At 45.7% G+C, this 26,287-nt stretch overlaps 1 protein-coding gene across 10 annotated transcripts in view; it reads right to left on the reverse strand.

The window, feature by feature from the left end:
- DNAH8 (dynein axonemal heavy chain 8) overlaps positions 1-26,287 on the reverse strand; it is a 582,992-nt gene that overhangs the window by 343,219 nt on the left and 213,486 nt on the right. For all 10 annotated transcript variants that reach the window (XM_056568656.1, XM_056568659.1, XM_056568657.1 and 7 more), the window contains one exon: positions 8,765-8,945. In XM_056568656.1, coding sequence (XP_056424631.1) covers positions 8,765-8,945 — 181 coding nt within the window. The remainder of the gene's footprint in view (positions 1-8,764; positions 8,946-26,287) is intronic.

The raw sequence follows: 26,287 nt of genomic DNA on the forward strand, positions 1-26,287 counted from the left end.
CTATCCATTACTGCCAGTACTACTGCTCCCAACATGGAGCACACTCTGATCCATGCTGGGAATTAGAGTACCTGCATTAATAGACAGATCGCAGCAGGTGTAACTCCTGACACCTGTTGCGATCGTTCTTTATAATCTATAGAAAGCGGCAACAAGACCGCACTTCTCTGCTCTCGGGCACTGTTCTCTTCACATTACAGATTCATTTATTCTGTGCCAAATATGAATCAGTGATGGGAAGAGAACTCTACATCACAGAGTAAAGTGCGGGAAAGGGTGTGGAGAAATGCGGCTGTGCCGCCCGCTTCTCCATAGTGTAAAGGACTATTGCAATGGGTGACAGGAGTGACACCCGCTACGTTCTATCTAATAGTACAGGTAGTACAGGTCCCAGCAAAAGAGAATGTTTAAAAGTAATAAAAATCACACACACATAAAACACATAATTAAAATACATTTTTAATAAAACGTTCAACAAAATATAATTATTATTTTTACAATTAAATGGCTCCTTTATCCATTTTTAATATTGCCGGCTACATTTGTATGTCCCTGTCTCTGTTACGTTATGCGCTCTGGCCACACCTGCTGGCCATGAGTGATTGGTCCCCTTACCTTCTGCTGCCGACGGGGCTGGGACTCGCATCGTGGGACGCGCCCGCATGCGAGCCCCAGTCCGTCACTCTCTGGGTGTTTCTCCTGCATCTGCCTCTCTGCTCCGGCGTGCATGTCCCCCTCCCTTAGGTCGCACCAGAGCTTTAAGATTTAAAGGGCCAGTAGGCTCATTAGTGTAATCCACCTGTGGCTTATTTATAAATTCCTCCACCCTCCTCAGTTCTCTGTTGGATCTTTGTTGCCTTGTGCCTTTGTGAAAGCGTTCCACTGTATTGCCTTGCCGTGTACCAGATCTCTTGCTCTTGTGACTTGACCTTGTTCTTCTGCCGCCTGCCTATTGACCTCCTGCTACATCCTGCCTACGGTACTGAGCCTCCTGCCCTGACCTTCTGCTATCCAGATTATGAGTTGCCTTATACCTCCTGTGCCTCGCATCTCCTCAGCCGCCTGTGTGGTCGAGCCGTACCAGGGGTAGCGACCTGGGTGTCGCCAGTGGCTGCAAATCCATCCAGCTTTGCGGCGGGCTCTGGTAAAAACCAGCGGCACCTTAGACTCCGCTCAATGGTACAGTCCGAGTCGTCTGCCACACAGGTCCAGCGGATCCATATACATTGGAGTTCCTGTCTTCAGAAACGTGAGTGTTACAGCCTCACATAAATTGCTCCCTGATTGAAAATGAATAAAAACTTTCTTTATAAACAAATATAAATTCCGTTCCCTACAATTTTTTCCATCCCTACTGTTTCTTTTTTATTTTATTTTTTACTGGCAACCTACGATAAAAAAAAAAAATAATAAATAAATCCATCCTCTTTTTTGGATCGCTAAAGTAAAAAAAAAAAAAATATATATATCCATATATGTATATATATAAATATATATATATATATATATATATATATATATATATATATAAACTGCCCGCAAAAACGCCAATGTTAAAACCTACATGTTTTTTTTTTTCTTTTTTGGTGTTTTTTCCCTCCCATAGACTTCTATTGGATAAAAATGCCAAGTTTTTCCAGAATAAACGCCAAGGTCTCAACAAGAGGTCGTTTTAAAAAAAACTGCCAGGGAGCTCAAAATAGCTGAAAAACGCCAAGAGGATTACAAAAAAAAAAAAACACTGTGCGGCAGAATGGGCGTTTTTTTATTTATTTATTTATTTTATTTTGGGGGGGGGGGGGGGGGGGGCGTTTTTGACTGAAAAACCTTAATGGAACTCCAGCCTAAACAAATTCACCCTAAATACTTCCAAATGTCTACATAAATTCAGCTTTATCTGAAATGTAAAAGATAGAAGGGTATAGGCTGACTGCAGCCTATGGAAGTGCCCACTCGGTCGTAAACCCCTATATTAAAGTGACAATGAAGCATGAAGTGGTCCATGCTTTCCAGCATGTCCACACACTCTTCTCTGGGACATCCCTGGTCATCAGATCTCCTACACTTCAAATTGTCCCTCACATATAATTTCTGCTGAAGGCAGCGCCAGGCCAAGTCCCAAAACTTCTGGGGGATCCTTTTCGTGTTTAAAAGATACAACCCCACCCTGAGATCCCGACCTGGGCAGTCCCTGACCGCCAGAGGCTTCTGCAATTGGGTCAACAGAACCCATTTGTCAAGGAACTGCCTTGACTGGGTCCTGATCTCGCCACATTCCCAGACCCCACCGACATATCACCTTCAGAGTCGGGGTAGCGTAAGCCGGAAAATATCCATTCGGCGTAAGGAGGTCCTTCACTTGCCCTCCTCTCTCCCATTCCTGGAAGAAAGGCCAAAACCATTCCCTGCAGGAGAGTACTCACGGAGAAGCCCTTTCTGACCAGAGGTTTCCACTGGTCCACCTTCTGAGTGGCATCCTGGAGCTTACATCCCAGTTTTGGTGGGATAATCATCCTGGCCGACATCATCAGCGTACACCACTACTCTCTGGACGATAACCTGCTCAAAGTCAACCCTGACGGACTCCAGACCCCACCTCAAAAGAGCGGTCAGACCAACTGTTCACAAGTGGGAAACTCTCTGCCCCTACATACAAGATCTTAAGCCAATTAACAAAAGTACTTGGTAAACCATATCTCAGAAGAACGGACCTAAGGTACTCATGGTTCACCCGATCAAATGATTTGGCCTAGTTCAAGGACAGCATGTACTCCTTCCAGAGACCTGCACTACTCTGCTCCACTGCCTCCCGGACACAGAGAACAGCACTTAAGGTGTTGCGGCCTGGGACCGAGCAGTGCTGAGCCCCGAAAGGAGCCGGGGTGCCAACTTCACCAGCCGATTAAACAGTATCTTGGCGAGAAGCTTCCTGTCCGTATTGAGAAGAGCTATGGTCCCCAAATTCTCAATACGGTTCGGATCTTTACCCTTTGAGAGAAGAATCAGGGCTGACCTCCTCATTGACTTCGGCAGAGTGCCCGAGGAGAGACACTCATTGAATACCTCAGTCAAGAGGGGAGCTAAAGACTCCTTAAAGGTCTTGTACTACTCAAATGTTAAGCCATCTGAACCTGGCGACTTCTTAGGGGCAAGCCCCTCGATCGCCAGTCTCACTTCCTCTTCCCTGATTCTTCTGCCAAAACACCAAGAGAGCGGTCTACCTGGAATGGTTTCAGCCAGGAAAATGGACATCCTGTCTCGATCCAGATCCTTCCTTCCCAAGTGGTGCAAGTAGAAGGATCGGACGACCCCCAGGATCCCTGATCTGGACCGATTCAGAGATCCCGTATTATCAATCAGTCCCAAGATGATCTTACTACTCACTGACATCTTACAGTTTCTCTAAGAGTCGGGCAAGCTGTACTTCCCGAAATTCCTCTCAAAAACCAGAGATGCGTGCCTATCTTACTGACACGTCATCAGCAAGGACTTCACTCTGGAGATATCCTCTCAGGTACCTCCAGTCAAGACAAGAAGCTCGAGTTTCCTCATCAGACCCTGATACCCTGATCAGGTGATACCTGTTCAGGCACCTAAGGCTCGAGAGCTGGCGGAAGAACCCTGCAACCCGCTTCTTGAACATTTCACACCACGAACTCCACCTCAACTCCACATCAACCATGGACACTGTGGAAGACATGGATTCCTCCTTCAAATAAAACTAGGCGAGCTTCCCTAACTATACTGTTGAGAGCTATGCTATCATAAACCAACCGATCATTGGAGCTTCTCTTATCTTGGGATCTCATGACATTATTGAAATCCCTTCCAAAGATCACCTGTCGGCTTGTAAAAATAAAGGGCTTAATTCTCATAAAGAGATCTTTACGGCCCCAGTTTGTTTGTGGGGTGTAGATGTTAACGAGCCGAAGCTCCTATCCCTTCATGAGGACATCCAAGATCAGGCACCTCCCCATTTCTAACTCAATAACCCATCTGCATTTAACCGAAACGGTAAAAAGGACCGCCACCCCACTATACGGCTCAGCCGCAAGAGACCAGTGGGTGGGATGGCGCCTCCACTCTCTTCTGGCTTTAACCAGAGAGGCTAGATCTGACAACCTGGTCTCCTGTAAAAAGAAAATGTTGGCTTCAACACGGCCGAGAAAATCAAAGGCTACAAATCCGAGTTTATGCTGGCATAGTTAATAGATGCAAGCGTCAATGGGGTGAGTTAAGTTAGGGTGATTAAGTTAGATGGCTCTAACCCCCTAATTTCTCGTTTCTTCTTTACCCCTCATCCCTCATTTGTCTTTTAACCTTTTTTTGGACTCTGACTGGTCCATTTTAGAATCCCCATCGCCGCCTGGATCTTGTTTGGCCCAATCCCCTGAGGAAACTGCCCCATCAGGAAAGGGCCCAATTCCCTCTGGAGGCTCCCCCACTTTCATAGTGGGAGGAATCGGAAAGATCGGCCTTGCTGCCCTCTTCTCTACAGATTCTCCCCATTTCCTCTTCCAGCACATTCTCCCCCAGGGCCTCAGCAGTTTCAGGACTAACCTTTGGAGCAGGGCCAGAAGCTATCCCTGCCACATGGGAACTCTCCAATTCCCTGCTCCTTCTCCGATTAGCCTGCCGTCTCAGCTTGGCGGGACTTTTCCTCCTCACTGACTCTGTTGCACCTTCACCCACACTCGTGCCCTCCCCAGCTGAAGCAACATTACTGCTCTCCCCAGCCAAGGTGACCGTTGCACAGCAAAAGCACTTGGACAACGGCTGAAAGGGTGTCCTAAGACACCACACAGATGAAACCTGATCTGCCTACAGGATGCAGCAAGATCATATACCCCACCACACAGAACACAGACCTGCAAAGTACAGGCTGCGCTAAAGTGAGTGGGGCTGCCACACCTGTGACAGACCTTGGGCTGCCCCTGGTAGAAAATTTGGATTCTGTCTCTCCCAAGAAAATCAGCTGATGGGATGTGGGCAACAGTGCTCCCCGAATGCTTCAGTTTCATGGAAAAAGACCAGGCCCTAGACCAGATCCCATGTTTGTCATACTTCTTTTTTGGCATGTCCGTCACATCCCGATATCGGCTGAACTAAGTCATGATGTCATAACAAGATAATGACTCGTTACGTGTCAAACCAGTCCCTTTCTTGGCCAAATTCTGACGGGATATTGCCTTTACGGTGAAATACCACCTGCCGGGCTCACTTTTCACCGCCTCATAGTTCGACCAGAAGAGTTCCAAACCCTATGGCCAAACGAAGCTGGTGTCAAACTCAGAAGTACCGTAGGGGTGGATCAGGGCAAAGATGTCACTTGCCCTGAATTCCATCTGGAGGAGGAGCTCAACCACCTTACCCCAAGGAGGACACGCATCTTCGCCCCTCCACACTAAATGGACCACATTCCTATGGCCACTTTCCTGCCCAGATGTTGGGAGGGACCAGACCACCTTCCCAATTTGTTCTCGGAAAGAACCTAAGCCATTTCTTTCTATCCAAAAAGACAGGTCAACCTCACCCCTCCTCTCTACCTGGATAGTCTCCCCTACGTAGAGCCTCCAGGAGGCACTATTGCAAGTGACCCCCAGAGCCAGACGGAGATGATCCCCCGGCAGTGACGCTGGCATAGCTTCTAGGAGAAGCAGCCACTACCGGGGGTCTTTTGAATCAGAACCTTACCTAGACACTTAACCAGGACCCTTATTCTTAACTGAAGTGTCAGCCACCAAACCTCTCTCTGGCATTCCACTACCACTCCTTGCCTGCGTTTCAATTGCACCCTTCTCATGAATACTACAAGCACCCCTCTCTTGCACCTCACTTGCACCCCTCTCTTGCACTCTGCACCCCTCTTGCACTCCACTTGCACCCCTCTCTTGGACTCCTCTTGCACACCCCCATCCACACTGCTACTACAACTCCTCCCATGCACACTACCATAACTCACATTCTGCACATTACCATTTTTATTCACATTTTTGTTCTCACTTTTACTCTTGGCTGCACTCTCCCTTGGTGTTACAGGCTGGGCTGGCTAGGTCTATTACGCCACGTATAAGGGTTTCCGGTTTAAGGATCGGTGCTGCAGAGCTCTTCTGTCCAGTCTCCTGGGGCACAGACACAGGCCCTGCCTCCGGAATGGGTGGCCTCGCACGCCGCCATAGATTTTGGCGGGAGCTGTCCCTTCGGACGCACTCCCGCCCCGCCTACTGCAGCTGATGCGCACGGAACCTCCCTCTTCACAAGGGAATGCCACGCAGCATCAGAACTGGGGACCGACCCATGAACCAACAAGGTCCGGCGCCGGGACACTCCCTCACCCCCCCCTCACAGGAAGTACTCTGCAGCACCAGGACCTGTACCTCCCACTTCAACTAGGGGAATGACACCATTTTCTGGTGCTTGGATACCCTCCCCCCACACAGGAGACTGCATTTTTTTTTCTATAGCACCCACAGCCATTTTGGGTACACTACTGTATCCCCCATACTGGCCCTGCTCCACTACAGAAATGGGGACTGGCAGATTGGGGGACTCAGCACCCTGGACCGGCTTCTCAGCCAGCCCAGGTTGCTGAAGAGGAGGAAAAACAAACTTCACTTGTTCTTCTGTTTTCTTTCTTTTCTTGCCCTTTTCTCTTTTATTCTTCTCCTCTGGGCCCAAATCTTCTCCAAAAGAAAAGTTTTCTAGACGGGTGGGAGACTCCTGCATAACAATTGCCTGCAAGCCACCCCATGCCAAGCCGCTGCCATCACTGCAGTCACTGCCATCCTCATTCTCATCCTCACTGGAGGGAGGTAACGTCACCTTAGCCGGGTTCACATAGTCTGCACTCAGGGAAAGTGGGGGGTCAGGGGTAACAGTGGTGGCACACACAGAACCCTTTTCCATATCCCACTCACTCACATCGCCCTTCTCACCTCTTTCACCCTCCTCCATCTCTTCTTCCTCACTCTGGCAGTCATCTTGGTGGCTTTCTTCTCTGGAGACCCGCATGCTGGAGAAATAGTCTTCAGAAGTTTCTCACTTAATATGCCGGCACCTTCCACAATGTCAGATCGTATCCGCACCAGATTCTCCACTTCTTTCTTCAGAGTTTTCACTCTAGCAGAAAATGCTGCCCTCTTGGTCTAAGCTGCATGATTTGCCTGATAGCTTGCAAACTTTCGCTCCTCTCTAAGGCTTCGAAGCTGCTTGCCGAGCTGTTCATTCTGTGCCATCTTTGCATTAATTCTGGATCCAAAATGTGCCAGGGATTCTCTTGGCCCCCTCACCCCCCCCCCCCCCCCATTGCTGGGGTTCCGAGGAACCAGAGTTAGATGCCTTCACTCAACTCCTCTGCCTAGAAGAGCTTCTTTTCCTGGATACACTTCTGCTGGAAGCTTTGCAGCTCCCAGCTGGGGATGGGGCCCCACATTGCTACTGGCCGTAGCATGGTCGCTCACACACCCCACCTGCTGAGTATGAGGGGTGGGAGATGAAGCCCTGGATTCCTGGGGCTCCAAAGAAGGAAACCCTACCCAGGATTCTTCCACACACATATGGGTGGGGGGGGGGGGGGCGGTTTATCTGATGGATTCTCTGCTTCTCTGATGGATTCTCTGCTTCTCTGGAATCTGCTGGAAGTCACAGGAGCACAGACACACCCAACCTCACTCCAGAGTTGGACTCACTATTCTGCTGGTGAGGTCACTGTGCACATACATTACATTACTTATCCTGAGTTATATCCTGTATTATACCCCAAAGCTGTACTCCCTACTCTGCTGGTGAGGTCACTATTTACATACATTACTTATCCTGTACTGATCATAAGTTATTTCCTGTATTATACTCCAGAGCTGTGCTCACTATTCTGCTGGTGAGGTCACTGAGTACATACATTATATTACTTATCCTGTACTGAACCGGAGGTATATCCAGTAGTTAACTCCAAAGCTGTAATCACTATTATTCTGGCAGAGTCACTGGCCCTGATTTATCAATCTGTCTTAGCACGGTCTTCAAGTACCCCCCAACAGGTCATGTTTTCAGGATTTCCTTGGTCTTTCACAGGTGACATAACTGTGGTGATGCCTGATTCACTGACAATAATTATATTACCTGTGAAAGACTAAGGAAATTCAGAAAACATGACCTGTTGGGGGTACTTGAGGACCGTGCTTGAGGAAAAACTGTGTTTGCCTACAGTAACCAATAACAGATCAGGTTAGGTCTTAACTAGTTCTGGTACAGTGATTATGATTGGTTGTTATGGGCAAATCATTCCATTACTTATCCAGTATTAACCCTGGGTTATATCCTGCATTATACTCCAGAGCTGCATTCACTATTCTGCTGGAGGCGTCAAGTGATATTACTTATCTTGTTATGGTTCTGAAGAAACATTATAGTATTTATTGTTGATAACTAGTTGGTCAGATCCATTGCTGAAGTTACCCACACTCTTAGGGTGCATTCACACCACGATTTTTCAATACGGTTCCCGTATACGGTTACATACATTTTAATACTGTTTGATCAGGTTTTTGTGCGATGCGTTTCTATTCGGAAACCGTATACGGGAACCGTATTAAAAATCGTGGTGTGAATGCACCCTTAATCTTGTTTTTCACATCACCAATTTACTGATGGGAAGTACTGACTCTGAAGCGCTTTTTTATTATATTCACAAATGATATCTAAATGTGAAAATGCTCTTTAAGTGACTAAGAAATATCAGTGAAATGATCACTACTATAATACATACCTTCTTCTGCCTTTTTTTGCTGCCCAGAAATAATACCAGGTAAACCTGAAAACTCTTGAACAGAAGTAACTTCTGGCACCTTCCACTTCTCCCACTGATAGACACCGCGGCTTACTTCCAGTGTTGTCTCTACTAAATGGTGTATGGCATGCTGTATGTTATCTAGACTTGGAAGCATCACCTGTAACAAAAATAGATTTAGGCTGACACTAAAATTAGATTGTCCAACACAGGTGAATTATAGGCCAGGACCCAGATTTCAAGAGAAAGAAGATGACAGCCAAGACCCATATCAGTTTTTTATGTTTTATTCTTCTGCTGTATCACAGGAGATCAGGGAGATGACATTGGGATATATTTACAAAAAGTAGAGCTATTCTGCAGTATAGTATAGTATAGCGTGCTGCAGTATAGTATAGTGTAGTGTCCAATATAGTATAGTGTAGTGTACAGTATAGTATAGTGTGCTCCAGTATAGTGTAGTGTGCTCCAGTATAGTGTAGTGTGCTCCAGTATAGTGTACAGGGTGCGCCATTTATATGGATACACCTTTATAAAACGGGAATGGTTGGTGATAATAACTTCCTGTTTTTGGCACATTAGTATATGTGAGGGGGGAAACTTTTCAAGATGGGTGGTGACCATGGCAGCCATTTTGAAGTCAGCCATTTGAATCCAACTTTAGTTTTTTCAATAGGAAGAGGGTCATGTGACACATCAACCTTATTGGGAATTTCACAAGAAAAACAATGATGTGCTTGGTTTTAATGTAACTTTATTCTTTCATGAGTTATTTACAAGTTTCTGACCACTTATAAAATGTGTTCAATGTGCTGCCCATTGTGTTGGATTGTCAATACAACCCTCTTCTCCCACTCGTCAAACACTGATAGCAACATCGCAGGAGAAATGCTAGCACAGACTTCCAGTATCTGTATACACTGCTATATACTACTATATACACCGCAGGAGAAATGCTAGCACAGGCTTCCAGTATCCGTAGTTTCGTATCTTCACAGCATAGACAATTGCCTTCAGATGAGCCCAAAGATAAAAGTCTAAGGGGGTCAGATCGGGAGACCTTAGGGGCCATTCAACTGGCCCACGATGACCAATCCACTTTCCAGGAAACTGTTCATCTAGGAATGCTCGGACCTGGCATGTTCCCTGAGTTTTTCCAGCAAGATGGTGCACCCCCCACGTTATGGGTGTCAGGTCCGAGCATTCCTAAGAAGGCGCAGGCACGCACACCGGTGCTACGAGGACAGGGACACAGTGAGGCAGTGTCTGAGGGAGGTGAGTGAGTGACGGGCTGGGATTTGTTTGCAGGCCCGTCCCGCGATCCGGATCCCAGCCCCGCCGGCAACAGAGACATGACAGCATGTCTGTTACAAGTTATATACAAAAGATGATGTACTAAAGACACCCCCGCCTCCTTCCACACCCGAAACAGAGCATTTTGACAGCCCGCCAAAAATTCTGGATGTGACCATAACGGCATGTGTTTACTAATTTGAAAAGGCAGGCCCATGGCTAGCAGACAAGCCTTCCACGCAGAAACAATGTCATGCAACAATATGCTGTGTTTCACTAAGGTCGGTAACGCTGCGTATCGGGTGTGCAGTAAGGCTCCTAACGACCACGGCCCTACCATCTGAGCCTCAAAGTCTATAGTAGAGTATACATTCGACCCCCTTATCCAGTCAACACCATGTTGCAATAAACAAGCCAAATTGTACTGGTGAATATCAGGAAAATGTATCCCTCCTTGCAGTTTAGGTAGCATTAGTTTCCTAGGAAATCCTAGGCCTTTTATTCACCCATATAAACTTTGTGAATTCTTTCTGCAACATGTCCACATCTTTATGTTTAAGCAATATCAGCAGGGTTTGAGCTGGGTAAAGTAATTTAGAAAAGCTCATCATCTTAAGCAAATGACAGCTAGCCAGAAACGGGAGCTGGAGAGTAATATATCTCCGGAGTTTAGTCAAGATTTTCTGAAAAAGTGGCTTATAGTTAAGAGAATATAAAGAGCTAGGGAGACAACCAATATGTATCCCCATATATTTTTAGGAGGATGAGGATATCTTAATAGGGACCCGTATTTGTTCCTGGGCAACTCTCCTAAACTCTCCTAAATATCTAACATGACATTTTTAGTAGCATGAATCTTAACCCCTTAAGGACTCGGGGTTTTTTCATTTTTGCATTTTTGTTTTTTCCTCATTACCTTTAAAAATCATAACTCTTTCAATTTTGCACCTAAAAATCCATATGATGGCTTATTTTTTGCGCCACCAATTCTACTTTGTAATGACATCAGTCATTTTACCCAAAAATCTACGGCGAAACGGAAAAAATCATAACTACATGCAGGAAAATGTATACGTTTAAAATTTTCCTCTTCTGACCCCTATAACTTTTTTATTTTCCTGGGTATGGTCGCTTTATTGACTTATTGATCGCTTTTTATTCCTTTTTTCATGATATAAAAAGTGACCAAAAATGCACTATTTTGGACTTTGGAATTTTTTTGCACGTACGCCATTTACCGTGCGGTTTAATTAACAATATATTTTTACAATTCGCACGCGGCGATACCACATATGTTTATTTTTATTTACACTGGTTTTTTTATGGGAAAAGGGGGGTGATTCAAACTTTTATTAGGGGAGGGGTTAAATGATCTTTATTCACTTTTTTTTCTCACATTTTTTTTTGCAGTGTTATAGCTCCCATAGGAACCTATAACACTGCACACACTGATCTTTTACATTGATCACTGGTTTCTCATAGGAAACCAGTCATCGATGATTCTGCCGCTTGACTGCTCATGCCTGGATCTCAGGCAGTGAGCAGTCATTCGGCGATCGGACACCAGGAGGCAAGGTAGGAGACCCTCCTCGTGTCCAGCAGCTGTTCGGGATGCCCGAACAGCTCCCTGAGCTAACCGGCATGGTTTCACTTTTGATGCGGCGTTCAACTTTGAACACCGCGTCTAAAGGGTTAATAGCGCGCCGCACTGCGATCAGTGCCGCGCTATTAGCCACGGGTCCCACCCGTTGTTAGAGCCCGTGGCCCCGCGTTATAGATCGGAAGCGGACTCATGACGTACCGGTACGTCATGAGTCCTTAAGGGGTTAAAACCCGAGGCTTGGCCAAAATGTGATAAGATCTCAAAATCCCTCCCAACATTACCCACAGGGTCAGATAAAAATTGCAGAATATCATCTGCAAAAAAATCAGATTTCACTTTCATAGACCCGACCTTTATCTCCTTAATCGTCTGGTCAGTTTGCAAAACCCTAGAGGGGTTCAATAGCTAAGTTAAATAGGAGGGGTGAAAGGGGACAGCCCTGTCATGTGCCCCTATGGGGATATAGGGGGGCAGACAAAAAAAAAACAGGGAGATAAATTCTCGCTAGTGGAGAGACATACAGAGAGTGCACGTAAGTGAAAAAGGCCCCAGTAAATCCCACAGCATCTAACATTCTCCACAACTAATCCCATCGCACGCTTTTCGGTATCTAATGATAAGATAGCGGGCAAGGATTGGTGCACTAGATGAATCTGTACATCATCTAAGATTGCTAACATCTTTCTAATGTTGGCCACCACCGCTCTCCCCGACAAAACCCACTTTCGCAGGGGATACCAAGCGTGGCAGCACCGCGGCCAGATGGTCAGCCATGATCTTCAACATCAGTTTCAAATCTACATTGATTAGGGAAATGGGCCTATAGCCATCAGGAGAGGTAAGGTCCTTACCAGGTTTTGGAAGTACTCTTATATAAGCCGTGTTTATGAGAGTTAAGAGATTTATAGAAGTCACTGGAGAAACCGTCTGGCCCCAGTGCCCTGCCCAGTGGAAGAGACTTAATAGCTGCCTGCAATTCCTCCAGAGTAACATCAGAGTTCAGAGTGGATAATTCTTCGTCCGATAATTTGGTCAAGCATGCCTCAGTTAGCCAATCCTGCAAAGGGGGAGAGGAAACTGGGGAGCAAGAATCTGGAAGTATTCGACAGAGGTGAATAAGGGCCTTTAGCAAATTTAGCCAACAATTTTCCCGGCTTATTGCCATACTTAAACCTTGAAGGAAGATCTATGTATACTATCCCTCTTCTCCATCTAAGATTCATAATCAAGCCAAGCCTGCTGCCAGGCCTGTCTAGTAATCTCCCTCAGGAACGCTGTGTATGCCGTCCGCAATATGTCCCCTTTCTCTCTCAACAGATGAGCAATGCATTTTTTCAACTTGGACGTGTGTGCCATAATGCGGCCCTGTAACACAGCTTTCGCCGCCTCCCAAAACACTTGAGGGTCAATATCCGGAGAGGCATTATGGGACTCATATTCCAGCTACCAATGTTTCAACAATTGCCGGAACTCATTTTCCCTCGCCAACCCATGGGGGAAGCGCCAAATATAATCTGTGCACAATTAAGGATGACAGGGGCATGGTTGGAAAATACTAGATCCGCAATGCGGTTAAGCAACACCCGGGATGCAAGTGAGAGGTTAACAAAAACATCATCAATGCGGGACCATGAATCCTGAGAGAAGGAAAATGCGTATACTCGCGGGAGTCAGAGTGCATCCGGCGCCATGTATTAACTAGCCCAAACTAAGTTGCCCATTCGCAAAGGGTGGTGTCTCTGCTTCTTCCCTGAGAGCGAACACCAAGTCTGTTCCTCCTTCTATCTTCCACCCTCAACATTAAAATCGCGTTAATTTGTTGGAGTTGAACAGCTAATAGATTGAAAAAGTCAGATTGTCTCCTTTTGGACCATATACATTCAGTATTTCACATTCCCCAGATTGGGTTCTCAAAAGCATGTTACATCACCTACATCAGAGAGGATCTTGTGCTGAAAAGCCTTGTGTATCAAGATGAGGACATCAGCCTTACAACCCACTGAGGGGGAGCCAACCACTTTCCCTACCCACCATCTCCTCATCCAAATCAAATCGGCTTCCTCTAAATGTGTCTCCTGTAGTAGGGCGATATCAGTAGAATGCGACTTAAGATGCTGCAGCACCATGCTACACTTTTGGGGCGACCTGAGTCCTTTGACATTCCAGGAAATAACTCTGATTATTTAAGAAAATGAAGGTAAGCATTGGACTATTTTCCGATAACAACAGCTGGGATGGATAATAAGACACAATATGGGTGTAGCCAGTGTGTAAATTGGAGGCTCTAATCCCCAGTATAATCCATTCGACGTTAGACACACTCAGAGCAATGAAATTCTTTATAAAGAGTACTTGTAAGGCAGTTTCTCAAGTTCACTCCATCAGGAGCCTTTAGATTGCTAGCCTGCCGGTAACTTCCATGTTCACCTGGGAGTGAGAGCTCACTGTGTGAGCAACGACTTTGTTTCAAGAGCTTCCGCCCCCTTTGCCAAATCTAAACAGTGCACACCCATCACCACAATACATACGTACAAACTCTCACGTGCTTTACATATGCAATTAAAAACAGTACAACATTACATACAAGATATGTAATACAAGATGTTTACAAGATACAAGATGTTTTATACAATTAAAAACTGTGGTCATCAATTTAGTACCTACAAGAAAACATTGAAATTGCATTGTTCACTAATCCCATGTGGGAACAGAGCGTTCAGACTCTTAATCTGTATACTATTAACCCCTTCTACTTCTTCCACAATTATCCACCTCAGGTCACTGGCCTGATGATGGTATGTACTAAAGTGTCGGGCAAGGCTGGTTTCTCCGAATTCATCTTAATTTAACTCTGATTTACCCCGTGCTTTCTTTTTTAAGAATTTTCTAATGGCACTTCTGTGTTAATTTAATCTTATTTTTATGGACGGTGACGTCTGCCCAATGTAAACATTGCCACAAGGGCATTTGATCATATACACGACCTGTTTGGTATCACATGTGTACCATCCTTTTACCGGGAATGGAGTACCACTCATGGGAGGTATGATTTTATCCCCGTTATAATACAGGAACAGTTTTGACAAGACCTGAAAGGAAATGTACCTACTTTTCTAGTTTTAAGAAATGCCTGTTTATACGCTTTTTTCTTTTTAATATCTGCCCAAATTAAATGATCCGCAATTGGCTTTCCTTTTCTATATATGAAATGTGGACGCTGCTGGAATATTTTACTATATTTTTCATCAGTTGTTAAAATTTTCCAATATTTATTGATGGTATGTTTAACTCCTTAAGGACTCAGCCCATTTGTGCCTTAAGGACTCAGATTTTATTTTTACGTTTTCGTTTTAATTTTTTCCTCCTCGCCTTCTAAAAATCATAACTCTTTTATATTAGGGAAATTGATAAGAAAACAGCAATTTTGCTAATTTTGGAAGGTTTCGTTTTCATAGTGTACACTTTACATTAAAATAGACATGTTTTCTTTATTCTGTGGGTCAATACGATTAAAAAGATACCCATGATTACATACTCTTATGTACCGCTTTAAAAAAAATCGCAAACTTTTTAACCAAATTAGTGCGCTTAAAATCCCTCTATTTTGCTGACCTATAACTTTTTCATTTTTCCACATAAGTGGCGGTATGAGGGCAGCAATTTTGGATTTTTTTTTTTTTTTACTTTCACACCGTTCACCATATGGAATAATTAACATACTTTATTAGATCGGATATTTACGCATGCGGCAATATCAAATATGTTTATAAAAAAGAATATTACCCTTTTGGGGGGTAAAATTAGGAAAAAGGGACAATTTACATTTTTATTGGGGGAGGGGATTTTTGAAATGTTTTTCCTTATTTTTTTTTTACTTCTTTTTTTACACTTTTTATGTCCCCATAGGGGACTATTTATAGCAATCATTTGATTGCTAATACTGTTCAGTGCTATGCATAGGGCATAGCACTGATCAGTGTTATCGGCTATCTTCTGCTCTGGTCTGCTTGATCTCAGACCAGAGCAGAAGACGCCAGGAGATGGACAGAGGCAGGTGAGGGGACCATTGTCCGACATAACAGATGATCGGATCGCCGCGGCAGCGCTGCGAGCAAACCGATCATGCATTTTTCTGACCGCACTCCCGCAGATACCGTGATCTGTATTGATCACAGCATCTGAGGGGTTAATGGCAGACAATCGCGTGATAGCCAATGTCTGCCATTATCGGTGGGTCCCTGGCAGCCGCAAACTGCCGCACATGACCCGAGCATCGCTCCAATGCTCACGGTCATGTACAGGACATAAATGTATGTACTGATGCGTTAAGTACCACCGCATCAGGTCATACATTTCCATCCTGGTGCATTAAGTACCCCCGCACCAGGACGTATATTTACGTCCTGCGTTGTTAAGGGGTTAATCAACATATGAAAAGTAGTAGGATATACTGTTTTTCCTATTCCGTCTATTGTTTTTTCTCCTCAGTGTATCTCTCTGTACCGTATCTTATCCACCTGCTCACCTTTTCTTACCATCTCTTTTCTATCATAACCTCTTTCAACAAACTTGTTGATTAACATTGTCTTGTTTTTCTGATATTCTCCTTCCATATTACAGATTTTTTCCGCCCTAATCATTTGGCCCTTCGGAATGCCGCCAAACACTGTAGGAGCATGTCCACTATTTCTGTGTAATATGTTGTTTCGATCTGTCTTTTTGACAAAAAGGGTGGTATCCAGACCACAACTCTAATTTTTACTCACCAACACATCCAAATAATGAATCTCCCTGTGATGACTTTCACAAGTGAATTCTATTAATGGATGACATAGGTTCAAAAATAGTATGTATTCATCTAGCTGGGACTGTGTGCCCTTCCAGAGGACAAAAACATCTTCCACATAACGGACCCATAGCCCCAGCTTGTCACTAAACTTATGTTTTGATGTGAACTCTAACTCATATTTGTTCATGAAAATATTAGCCAGACTTGGGGCCGATGTCACGGTCCATAAAAATAAGATTATATGAACACAGAAGTGCCATTAGAAAATTCTTAAAAAAGAAAGCAGAGGGTAAATTAGAGGTTAAAGGGGTTCTCCGGTGCTTACACATCTTATCCCCCATCCAATAGCTATCACGCCCCCTCCCGTAGGCTTGCATTGAGGGGCGGAGCGTGACGTCACACGGGGGGCGGAGGCGTGACGTCACACGCCGCCGGCCCTGCAGTCGACCGTAATCAGACCCGGAGCGAACACGCTCCGGGGACTGATTACAAACGGGGTGCCGCGTGCATGATCACGGGCGTCCCCAGCTGTGGGAGTCCCGCAATCAGGCATCTTATCCCCTATCCTTTGGACAGGGGATAAGATGTGTAAGCACCGGAGAACCCCTTTAAGGAATATGAATTTGGAGAAACCATCCTTGCCTGACACTTTAGTACATACTGTTACCCCTAGCGCTCCGGCCAGACACACTGGCCGTGAGCGCTCCCCTCCTCTGTCCTCCTCTGCCGTCGAGGCTGCGCCCGCATGTGAATCCCAGCCTGTCACTCACCTCGACTCTCTGTTGTCCCTAAGGTCCTCTCGCAGTGCCGGCACGTGTTCCCCCACCTTCTAGGGCACGCGCGCGCCAGGGCTCTAAGATTTAAAGGGACAATGTGCCCGTAATTAACATCCCTACCTGCACCTATTCTATAAGTATCTGCACCTTCCACTAACCCCTGCCGGGTCTTTGTTTGCCATTGTGCCTTAGAGAAAGCTATTCTGTGTCTTGCCTTGCTGTTTTCCTGACCTCATTGTTCCGTGACCTGACCTTGCTCCTGTGCTGCCTGCCTATTGACCTTCTGCTATGTTCCCGACTTCGCACCTGTGCCGCCTGCCCTGACCTTCTGCTATTCAGACCATGAGTTGCCGACAGACCATGCATGCTGGGAGTTGTAGTTTTGCAACAGCTGGAGGCACACTGGTTTGGAAACACTAAGTTAAGTAATAAACTTTCAAGTGTTTTGCAACCAGTGTGCCTTCAGCTGTTGCATAACTACAACCCCCAGCATGCACGGACAGCCAAAGGGCATTCTGGGAGTTGTAGCAGTATGCCTCTAGCTGTTGCATAACTACAAGTCCCAGCATGCCCTTCTGCTGTCACTGCATGCTGAGATTTGTAGTTTTTGCAACAGCTGAAGGCACACTGGTTGCGAAACACCAGTTTGTTATCTAACTCTGTGTTTCACAACCAGTGTGCCTCCAGCTGTTGCAAAACTTCAACTCCCAGCATGCACGGACAGCCAAAGGGCATGCTCGGAGTTGTAGTTTTGCATCAGGTGGATGTTTGCATCCCCCCCCCCAATGTGAATGTACAGGGTACACTCACATGGGCGGAGGTTTACAGTGAGTGCTGCAAGCCTTAGGCCGGAAGAAGCGTTGATTGTAACGTGAAACCGCCGGCAGTTACCTGTTTTCTGAGCGCTGTCAGCGTAAATGTACGTCCTGGTGCGGGAAGTCCCACCAAACCAGGACGTACATTTACGTCCGTGGTCGTTAAGGGGTTAAGGACTCGTTTTTCAGTTTTTCCAAATGTTCATTTTTTCCTCCTTACCTTTTAAAAATCATAACCTTTAAAATTTTCCACCTAAAAATCCATATTTGGCTTATTTTTTGCGCCACAAATTCTACTTTGCAGTGACATTTTACCCCAAAATTCACGGCGACATGGAAAAATAATTATTGTGTGACAAAATTGAAGAAAAAACGCCATTTTGTAACTTTTGGGGGCTCCCGTTTCTACGCAGTGCATTTTTTATTAAAAATTGATACCTAATCATTATTTTGTAGGTCCATACGGTTAAAACAAAACCCTATTTATATAGGTTGGATTTTGTCGTACTTCTGGAAAAAATCATACTGTAACTACATGCAGGAAAATTCATGCATTTAAAAATGTCCTTTTCTGACCCCTATAACTTTGTTTATTTTTCCGCATATGGGGATGTATATGGGCTCATTTGTTGCGCTGTGATCTGAAGTTTTTATCGGTACCATTTTTGTTTTGATCAAACTTTTTTATCACTTTATATAAATTTTTCTATGGTATAAAAAGTGACCAAAAATACTCTAATTTGGACTTTTGAATTTTTTTTACATGTACATCATTGACTGTGCAGTTTAATTAATAATATATTTTTATAGTTAGGACATTTACGCACATGGTGATACCACATATGTTTTATTAAATTTTTTTTTATGGGAAAAGGGGGGGGGGTGAGTCTGATTTTTATTAGGGAAGGGGTTAAATCACATATATTAATACTTTTTTTTTGCAATGTTATAGCACACACTGATCTCTTACACTGTTCACTGCCATGCAATAGCATGGCATTGATCAGTGGTATCGCCGCTCGACTGCTCCTGCCTGCATCTCAGGCACTGAGCAGTCATTCGGCGATCGGACACACAGGAGGCAGTTAGGGATCCTCTTGGTGTCCTGCAAGCTGTTCGGGATGCCGCGATTTCACTGCGGCGGTCCCGAACAGCCCAACTGAGCTGCCAAGATGCTATCGGTTTCACTTTCACAGACGCGGTGGTAAACTTTGATCGCCGCATCTGAAGGGTTAATACTGGGCATCACGGTGATGTACGGTATTAGCCGCAGGTCCCGTCCGTTGATGGCCGCTGGGAACGACCCGATATGACGCGGGGTCACCGCGTGACCCCGCGTTATATCGTGGGAGCCGGCGCAGGATGTAAATATACGTCCTGCGTCGTTAAGGATTCTGAATCTACGAGGACTTCTCCATTCTTTGTTGTTTATGGTCATCATCCTCGTTCTCCTCTTCCTATTCCAGTCTCCTCTGGGTTGCCAGCTGTAGATGAACTTGTTCGAGACTTCTCTTCCATTAGGCAACAGACTCGGCATTCTCTGTCTCAAGCTTCCTCACAAATGGAAGCCCAGGCGGATAATAAAAGAAGACCGCCTCCTTGCTTCTCTCCCGGTGATAAGGTTTGGCTGTCCTCCAGATACATCCGTTTCAAGATTCCCTGCTACAAGTTGGGACCTCATTTCTTTGGTTCTTTGAGGTTCTGCAAAGAATTAATCCGGTCTCCTAAAAACGTTGTCTACCTTCCTCTTTACGTATTCCTTATTCCTTCCATGTGTCTCTCCTCAAACCTCTTGTGATCAACCGCTTCTCTCAAAAGAATTTTGTTCCCACGCCTGTCTCTGATTCTTTGGATGTCTTTGTAGTCAAGGACATTTTTACCACTAAAATCGTGAGAGGAAGACGATTCTTTTGGTCGACTGGAAGGGATTTGGTCCAGAGGAGAGATCTTGGGACCCGGAGGAGAATATCCTGCATCACTCCAGAACTTCTTAAATCCCAGAAAGAGGAAGAGACCTAAGGGGTGGGTGTGGTACTGTTACACCTAGTGCTTTGGCTAGACACGCTGGCCGTGAGCACTCCCCTCCTCTGTCCTCTGCCGGCGGGGCTGGGATTCGCATTGCGGGAAGCGCCCGCATGTGAACCCAACCCGTTACTCACCTCCGCTCTCTGTTGTCCTTCCGGTCCTCTCGCAGTGCTGGCTCGCACGCCGGAGCTCTAAGATTTAAAGGGTCAGTGCACCCGCAATTATCATCCACACCTGCACCTCCCACTAACCCCTGCCGGATCTTTGTTTGCCATTGTGCCTTAGAGAAAGCTATTCTGTGTCTTGCCTTGCAGTGTTCCTGAACTCATTGTTGCTGTATTCCTCCTGTGCCTCGAATCTCCGCAGCCGCCTGTGTGGTCGAGTCGTGCCAGGGGTAGCGACAGGGGTGCCACCAGCCACAGCAAATCCATCGCACTTTGCGGCACCTTAGACTCTGCTCCCTGGCACGGCCCACTTCATCTACCACAAAGGTCCAGCAGATCCACTACTACCCTGAGTGCTACAGCCTACTGCCGTGAGTTTTACACATACCATAATCAGGTCAGTGACCTGAGGTAGATGACTGTGGAAGAAGTGGAAGGGGTTAATAGTATACAGATTGAGATAAGACTTCTACAATGGGAAGTCTACGGGATACAGAGGCTGAACGCTCAGTTCCCACATGGGATTAATGAACAATGCAATTTCAATGTTTTCTTGTAAGTACTAAATCGATGACTACAGTTTTTAATTGCATAAAACATTATCTTGTATGTAATGTTTTACTGTTTCCAATTGCAGACGTAAATCTTGCGAGAGTTTGAACGTATGTATTGTGGTGATGGGTGTGCATTGTTTAGAATTGACAAAAGGGGCGGAAACTCCTGAAACGTAGTCGTCGTTCACACCGGCAGGCTAGCAATCTAAAGGCTCCTGATGGAGTGAACTTGAGAAAATAAAGTACTCCGTGAAAGGACTGCGACCATTTGCACATTGGGTGAATACAATACATGTTTTGGAAGTATGTATTTTGTATTACTTTCTACATAAAAGCAAGTTTATAAAGAATTTCCTTGCTCAGAGTGTGTCTATCATCAAAAGCATTAGGCAATACCAAGAGAACCCATGAGTGAAAATTCTAGAGCCCGCCCACTGAGAACAAAAATGAATCTAACCCCCCTACCGATCCCATCCCCAAACAAACCAAAAACCTGGCTAAATACCTCCCACCCTGAAGAGTCCCCAACCTGTGCATCCAATTGAGAGGGACCCATTACTCTACAGCCTTTACTTTTTCCCATACCGAAGAACTCTCTGTACCGATCACCAGCTCTAGACCCACCCCTAGAACAATCAATAAGAGTAAGGAATCTTTGATAGACTGTAAACCCCTAGGAAGACCATAACTATATAGCCCTGTTAATCAATTATAGGCCACCATGCCCTCCCCCCTTCCCCTGTATAGTGGGCTGTCCCATTTCTTATCACTCAACAATTGCAGGAATCACAATGACACGGCTTCTCAAACACTAATCCCCCCTAATAAAGCTAATGCAAGAAAAACAATCATACATAACTAGGAATATCAATAAAACCGAGTTAGCACTCCAAGAAAGGAAAGTTGTTTGCTGTCCTGTTATCCCCCCCCCCCCCCCCCACCAAGGAAGGAAGAGTACCCCCAACCAACCTCCTTCCCCCGAAACTATCCCAACAAGTAGATCCATTAGTATGCAGTTAAGTACCTTTGGAAGAGACCTCACTCAGGCGATAAAGGGAGTGGAGCCCTCTGATATTTACAGTAGAGACCAAAAGTTTGGACACACCCTCTAATTCAGAGTTTTCTTTATTTTCATGACTATGAAAATTGTAGATTCACACTGAAGGCATCAAAACTATGAATTAACACATGTGGAATTATATACATAACAAAAAAAGTGTGAAAATATTCTAGGTTCTAGCCACCTTTTGCTTTGATTACTGCTTTGCACACTCTTTGCATTCTCTTGATGAGCTTCAAGAGGTAGTCACCTGAAATGGTTTTCCAACAGTCTTGAAGGAGTTCCCAGAGATGCTTAGCACTTGTTGGCCCTTTTTGCCTTCACTCTGCGGTCCAGCTCACCCCAAACCATCTCGATTGGGTTCAGGTCCGGTGACTGTGGAGGCCAGGTCATCTGGCACAGCACCCCATCACTCTCCTTCTTGGTCAAATAGCCCTTACACAGCCTGGAGGTGTGTTTGGGGTCATTGTCCTGTTGAAAAATAAATGATGGTCCAACTAAACGCAAACCGGAGGGAATAGCAGCCGCTGCAAGATGCTGTGGTAGCCATGCTGGTTCAGTATGCCTTCAATTTTGAATAAATCCCCAACAGTGTCACCAGCAAAGCACCCCCACACCATCACACCTCCTCCTCCACACCAGCATCCCCTGTGAAGTGAAAATCATTTCAGGTGATTACCTCTTGAAGCTCAACAAGAGAATGCCAAGAGTGTGCAAAGCAGTAATCAAAGCAAAAGGTGGCTACTTTGAAGAACCTAGAATATGGCATATTTTCAGTTGTTTCACACTTTTTTGTTATGTATATAATTCCACATGTGTTAATTCATAGTTTTGATGCCTTCAGTGTGAATCTACAATTTTCATAGTCATGAAAATATAGAAAACTCGGAGAAGAGTGAAGCTCCTGAGTATTCGGTAGTACCGGAGAGCGACCCAGAGACGACCTGTGGCTGCCCCTCCCTTGAGAAGAATGCTACTGGGCTGGAGAAGGCAAATACGTAGCAAGTGGAACGAGTGGAAAGTGGAGATAGAAACGTCCGGATTAAATACTCACAGGACTGCCGGGTACAGGAGGGCGAAGCAGATCTGTCACTTGTGCAGCTCAGAGTAGAGGGGTGATAGCACTTTTCGCCGCCTGGCCACCTCCGCCAAAAAAAATCAAAGATGAGCACCTTGCTGCCCTCCAAAAAAAGTCCCTCTTTTTGCTGGCAGAATGCCCTTTGTAAGTCCCTTATCAGGATCGGAGTGTACATCTGGGCCTAGCCTGTGAGCCCTCTCCACCCGACACCTATAAGGTAAGCCCAGCAATTGCAGTATCACCGACTCGCAGAAATGGTGCAAGTCACGGGTAGGGACCTGCTCGGGGATGCCAACAATACTCAAGTTGTTCCTCCGCAAGAGATTTTCTAAATCGTCGACTTTGTTCCCTAACAGTCTATTTTCCTTCTCAATCTCGGTCATCCTGTCAGACAAAGTGCCCGAGTTGTGCTCCAGCCCCTGCACTCTATAATCCACCTCATCCAATCTGTGAGAGTGGTCAGAAACCTCCATCTGTAGTTGGGCCAGGGAGGCTTGAACGGAAGCACTAACCGTGTCCTTTGCCAGCCGGGCGTAGCCAATCGGGAACAAGTCCCTATCTTCTCCCGCTTCAGGTGGTGCTTTATCAGATCTAGCCGGAGAGGTATTGCGACTCAAGGCCTGCCATATTGTCTGAGCCCTCCGCAGCTCCCGCCACTTTGCCTTGACTTTTCTTGTGATTCCTGTGGCCCATACTCAACAAATATCTTTCCATGTAATCCCACCACCGTTATGGGGAAGGAAGAGCATCCCCCGGCAGGTGCAGATTAGCGGAGAAATGCTGAGACCGGGAGTGGAAATGGTGTGGCACGGGTCATGGTGTGGCGCCAGAATCGGAAGTAAGGTGATACATTATTTTTATATGCAAAATGATTTCACTTTGGTCATTTTATGAACTAATGTTTTGTGTATTTGCACCATATAGGTTCCACACGGCTGCTTTAAGGTTATAAAATGCATGCACGTTGGGCACAAAGCTTTGAAAATGTAAAAATGTTTTTTGTGTTTTTTGTTTACTTAAAACACATTAGCTTTCACGTGGCTGCATTAGAGTTACAAAAAGCATGCTCTTTAGGCACAAAGCTTTGCAAATGTGAAATATTTGTGCGGACTTCATGACAAGGGAGAAATCTTTTAAGATCAGATTTTACAGGGTTAGTTTTTAAACATTCTCTAAATAAGATCCTTTTGGCATAAATGAATACTGCATGTTTTTTTCAGGACTTTCAAGTCAACACATTAAAAAAGCAATGGCATTGGATCAATTAGAAAATCTAATTTCCAGTTATGCTTAACACACGCAGAGATTTTTTTTCCAGAATAACTGGGACTGCAGGAAAAAGGAGATTTTTTTGTAGTAACCATAAAAACTCTTTCTCGTAGCCTTCATTGGGGGACACCGAACTGATGGGTATATGCTCTTGCCACTAGGAGGCGCTGACACTAGGAAAAAGAAAAGTCGGCTCCTCCCTGGCAGGATATACCCGCCCACCTGCAGTGAGGCAACCAGTTTCGTCACAACGCAGTAGGAGAAGCCCGCGAGGAAACCGTCCAAAGGACCCTAGAAAGGAATCCCGGAAAACAACCCAAGAACCGAAAACAAGAAGAAATGGGTGGGTGCGGTGTCCCCCAATGAAGGCTACGAGAAAGAGATTTTACGGTGAGCACAAAAAATCTCCTTTTCTCGGTCGCTCTTCATTGGGGGACACCGAACTGATGGGACGTACCAAAGCAGTCCCCTAGGGTGGGGAAAAAATAACCATCAGCGAAAAGGAAACAGTCCCAGACTGAACTCGCATGTCCGCAAAGTCCGTGGACGAGTCCCCAGGTCGGAGACATACGAGGCCCAAAATGATGACATCCCGTAAGATCTTCCATCCAAGGAGAAGGCCCAGGACACCAAGACCAGGTCCATCCTTTGTAGAGACCAAAGGCACCTGGGTCATATAGAGAGCCAAGAAACCACAGGAAAATGGGAAACAGGTGCCCCCGAAAAAAAAAACCTTCTGCGAAAAAACTTCCAGAAGAAGTGAAGGAGGGCAGAACATAAATACCACCCCGACCAATGGATCACTGAGGAGTCGGGGGGCCGGGCCACTACAAATGAACAAGAACTGAAACATCTCCAAGCCTCAAGGAAGCGGAGGGCCGCTTGAAAGAAGGCACACCTCAGCATCGCAGGGCAGAGCCCAATTCAAGGGGACCAACAGTGATAGATCAGAGTGGTCCGAGTAGATCAGAGCAGCCTCAAGAAAACATCCCGTCAGAACGGTAATGGAGGGAAAATCAAGGAGAGCCTGGCTTGGACTCCCAGGGACTGAGCAAGGGAGAGAGCACTCCAGACGACTTCCTGGGTCAATGCAGCACAAGTGACACAGACCAAAGGGTAAGAAGGACATACCCCTACAAGGGAGAGTACTATGCAATGGTAAGGAAGAAAAAAAAACTTTTCAAAGGGCGCTGCTGTTGTCCTGGTGAGATGAAGATGAAAAGTCCGAGGCAGAAGTATTTTGCAAGATATAGCTTCTTTATTGGTGTAGAATCATAGCAAGCATATCCCTGCTTGCTATGATTCTACACCAATAAAGAAGCTATATCTTGCAAAATACTTCTGCCTCGGACTTTTCATCTTCATCTCACCAGGACAACAGCAGCGCCCTTTGAAAAGGTTTTTTTTCTTCCTTACCATTGCATATCTATCCAGGACTGGCTAGTCCTGTCCTGTACCCTGGGCTTAGCAGCTGTATCCGGTGGACTATTATTCATACCACTAACCCCACTGTGGGTCTACATGCGAGTTTTTTGCTCGCTCAAGGTGAGCACCCATCATCTACTCTTCGACTAACCCCTCCCACCTGTCATCAACGGTATCACACTAGGCGCCTTTCCGTCGGTCTTTCCTTCTTTTGCTCTTTTCAGATTTCCAAGGGAGAGTACTAGGCTGTGATAGCGGACAGAAAGCACACAAGCCTAGACAGTAAAAAAAAAAAACACTGTTGACACATCTCAGCAAAAATAAACAGTCCCTCCAGGAGGGAAAAAACAAGGGTGGTCGAGACGACAACTCAAAGACAGACCCACGACAAGCACCCTGATCCCCGCACCCGAGCGAAAAGGGAATTGGCAAGCGCGCTAGAAGAGGGCAGGGGAAAATAAACACTGGGTGGACGAAGACCCCAGGCACCAGCAGCAACCCTCGCCGCCTGGAGGAGTCACCGTGCGATCCAAGAGGGATCGAAGCCCCGTACCCCTAAGCAGGGCCAAAATACAAGACCTGATGAGGGTAATTCAGAGAGTAACGAGGAGGCGCCTGAGTCACCCATGACAGAGATCCCGGAAAGAAACC

Source organism: Hyla sarda, chromosome 3, assembly GCF_029499605.1.
Source record: "Hyla sarda isolate aHylSar1 chromosome 3, aHylSar1.hap1, whole genome shotgun sequence".
NCBI lineage: Eukaryota > Metazoa > Chordata > Amphibia > Anura > Hylidae > Hyla > Hyla sarda.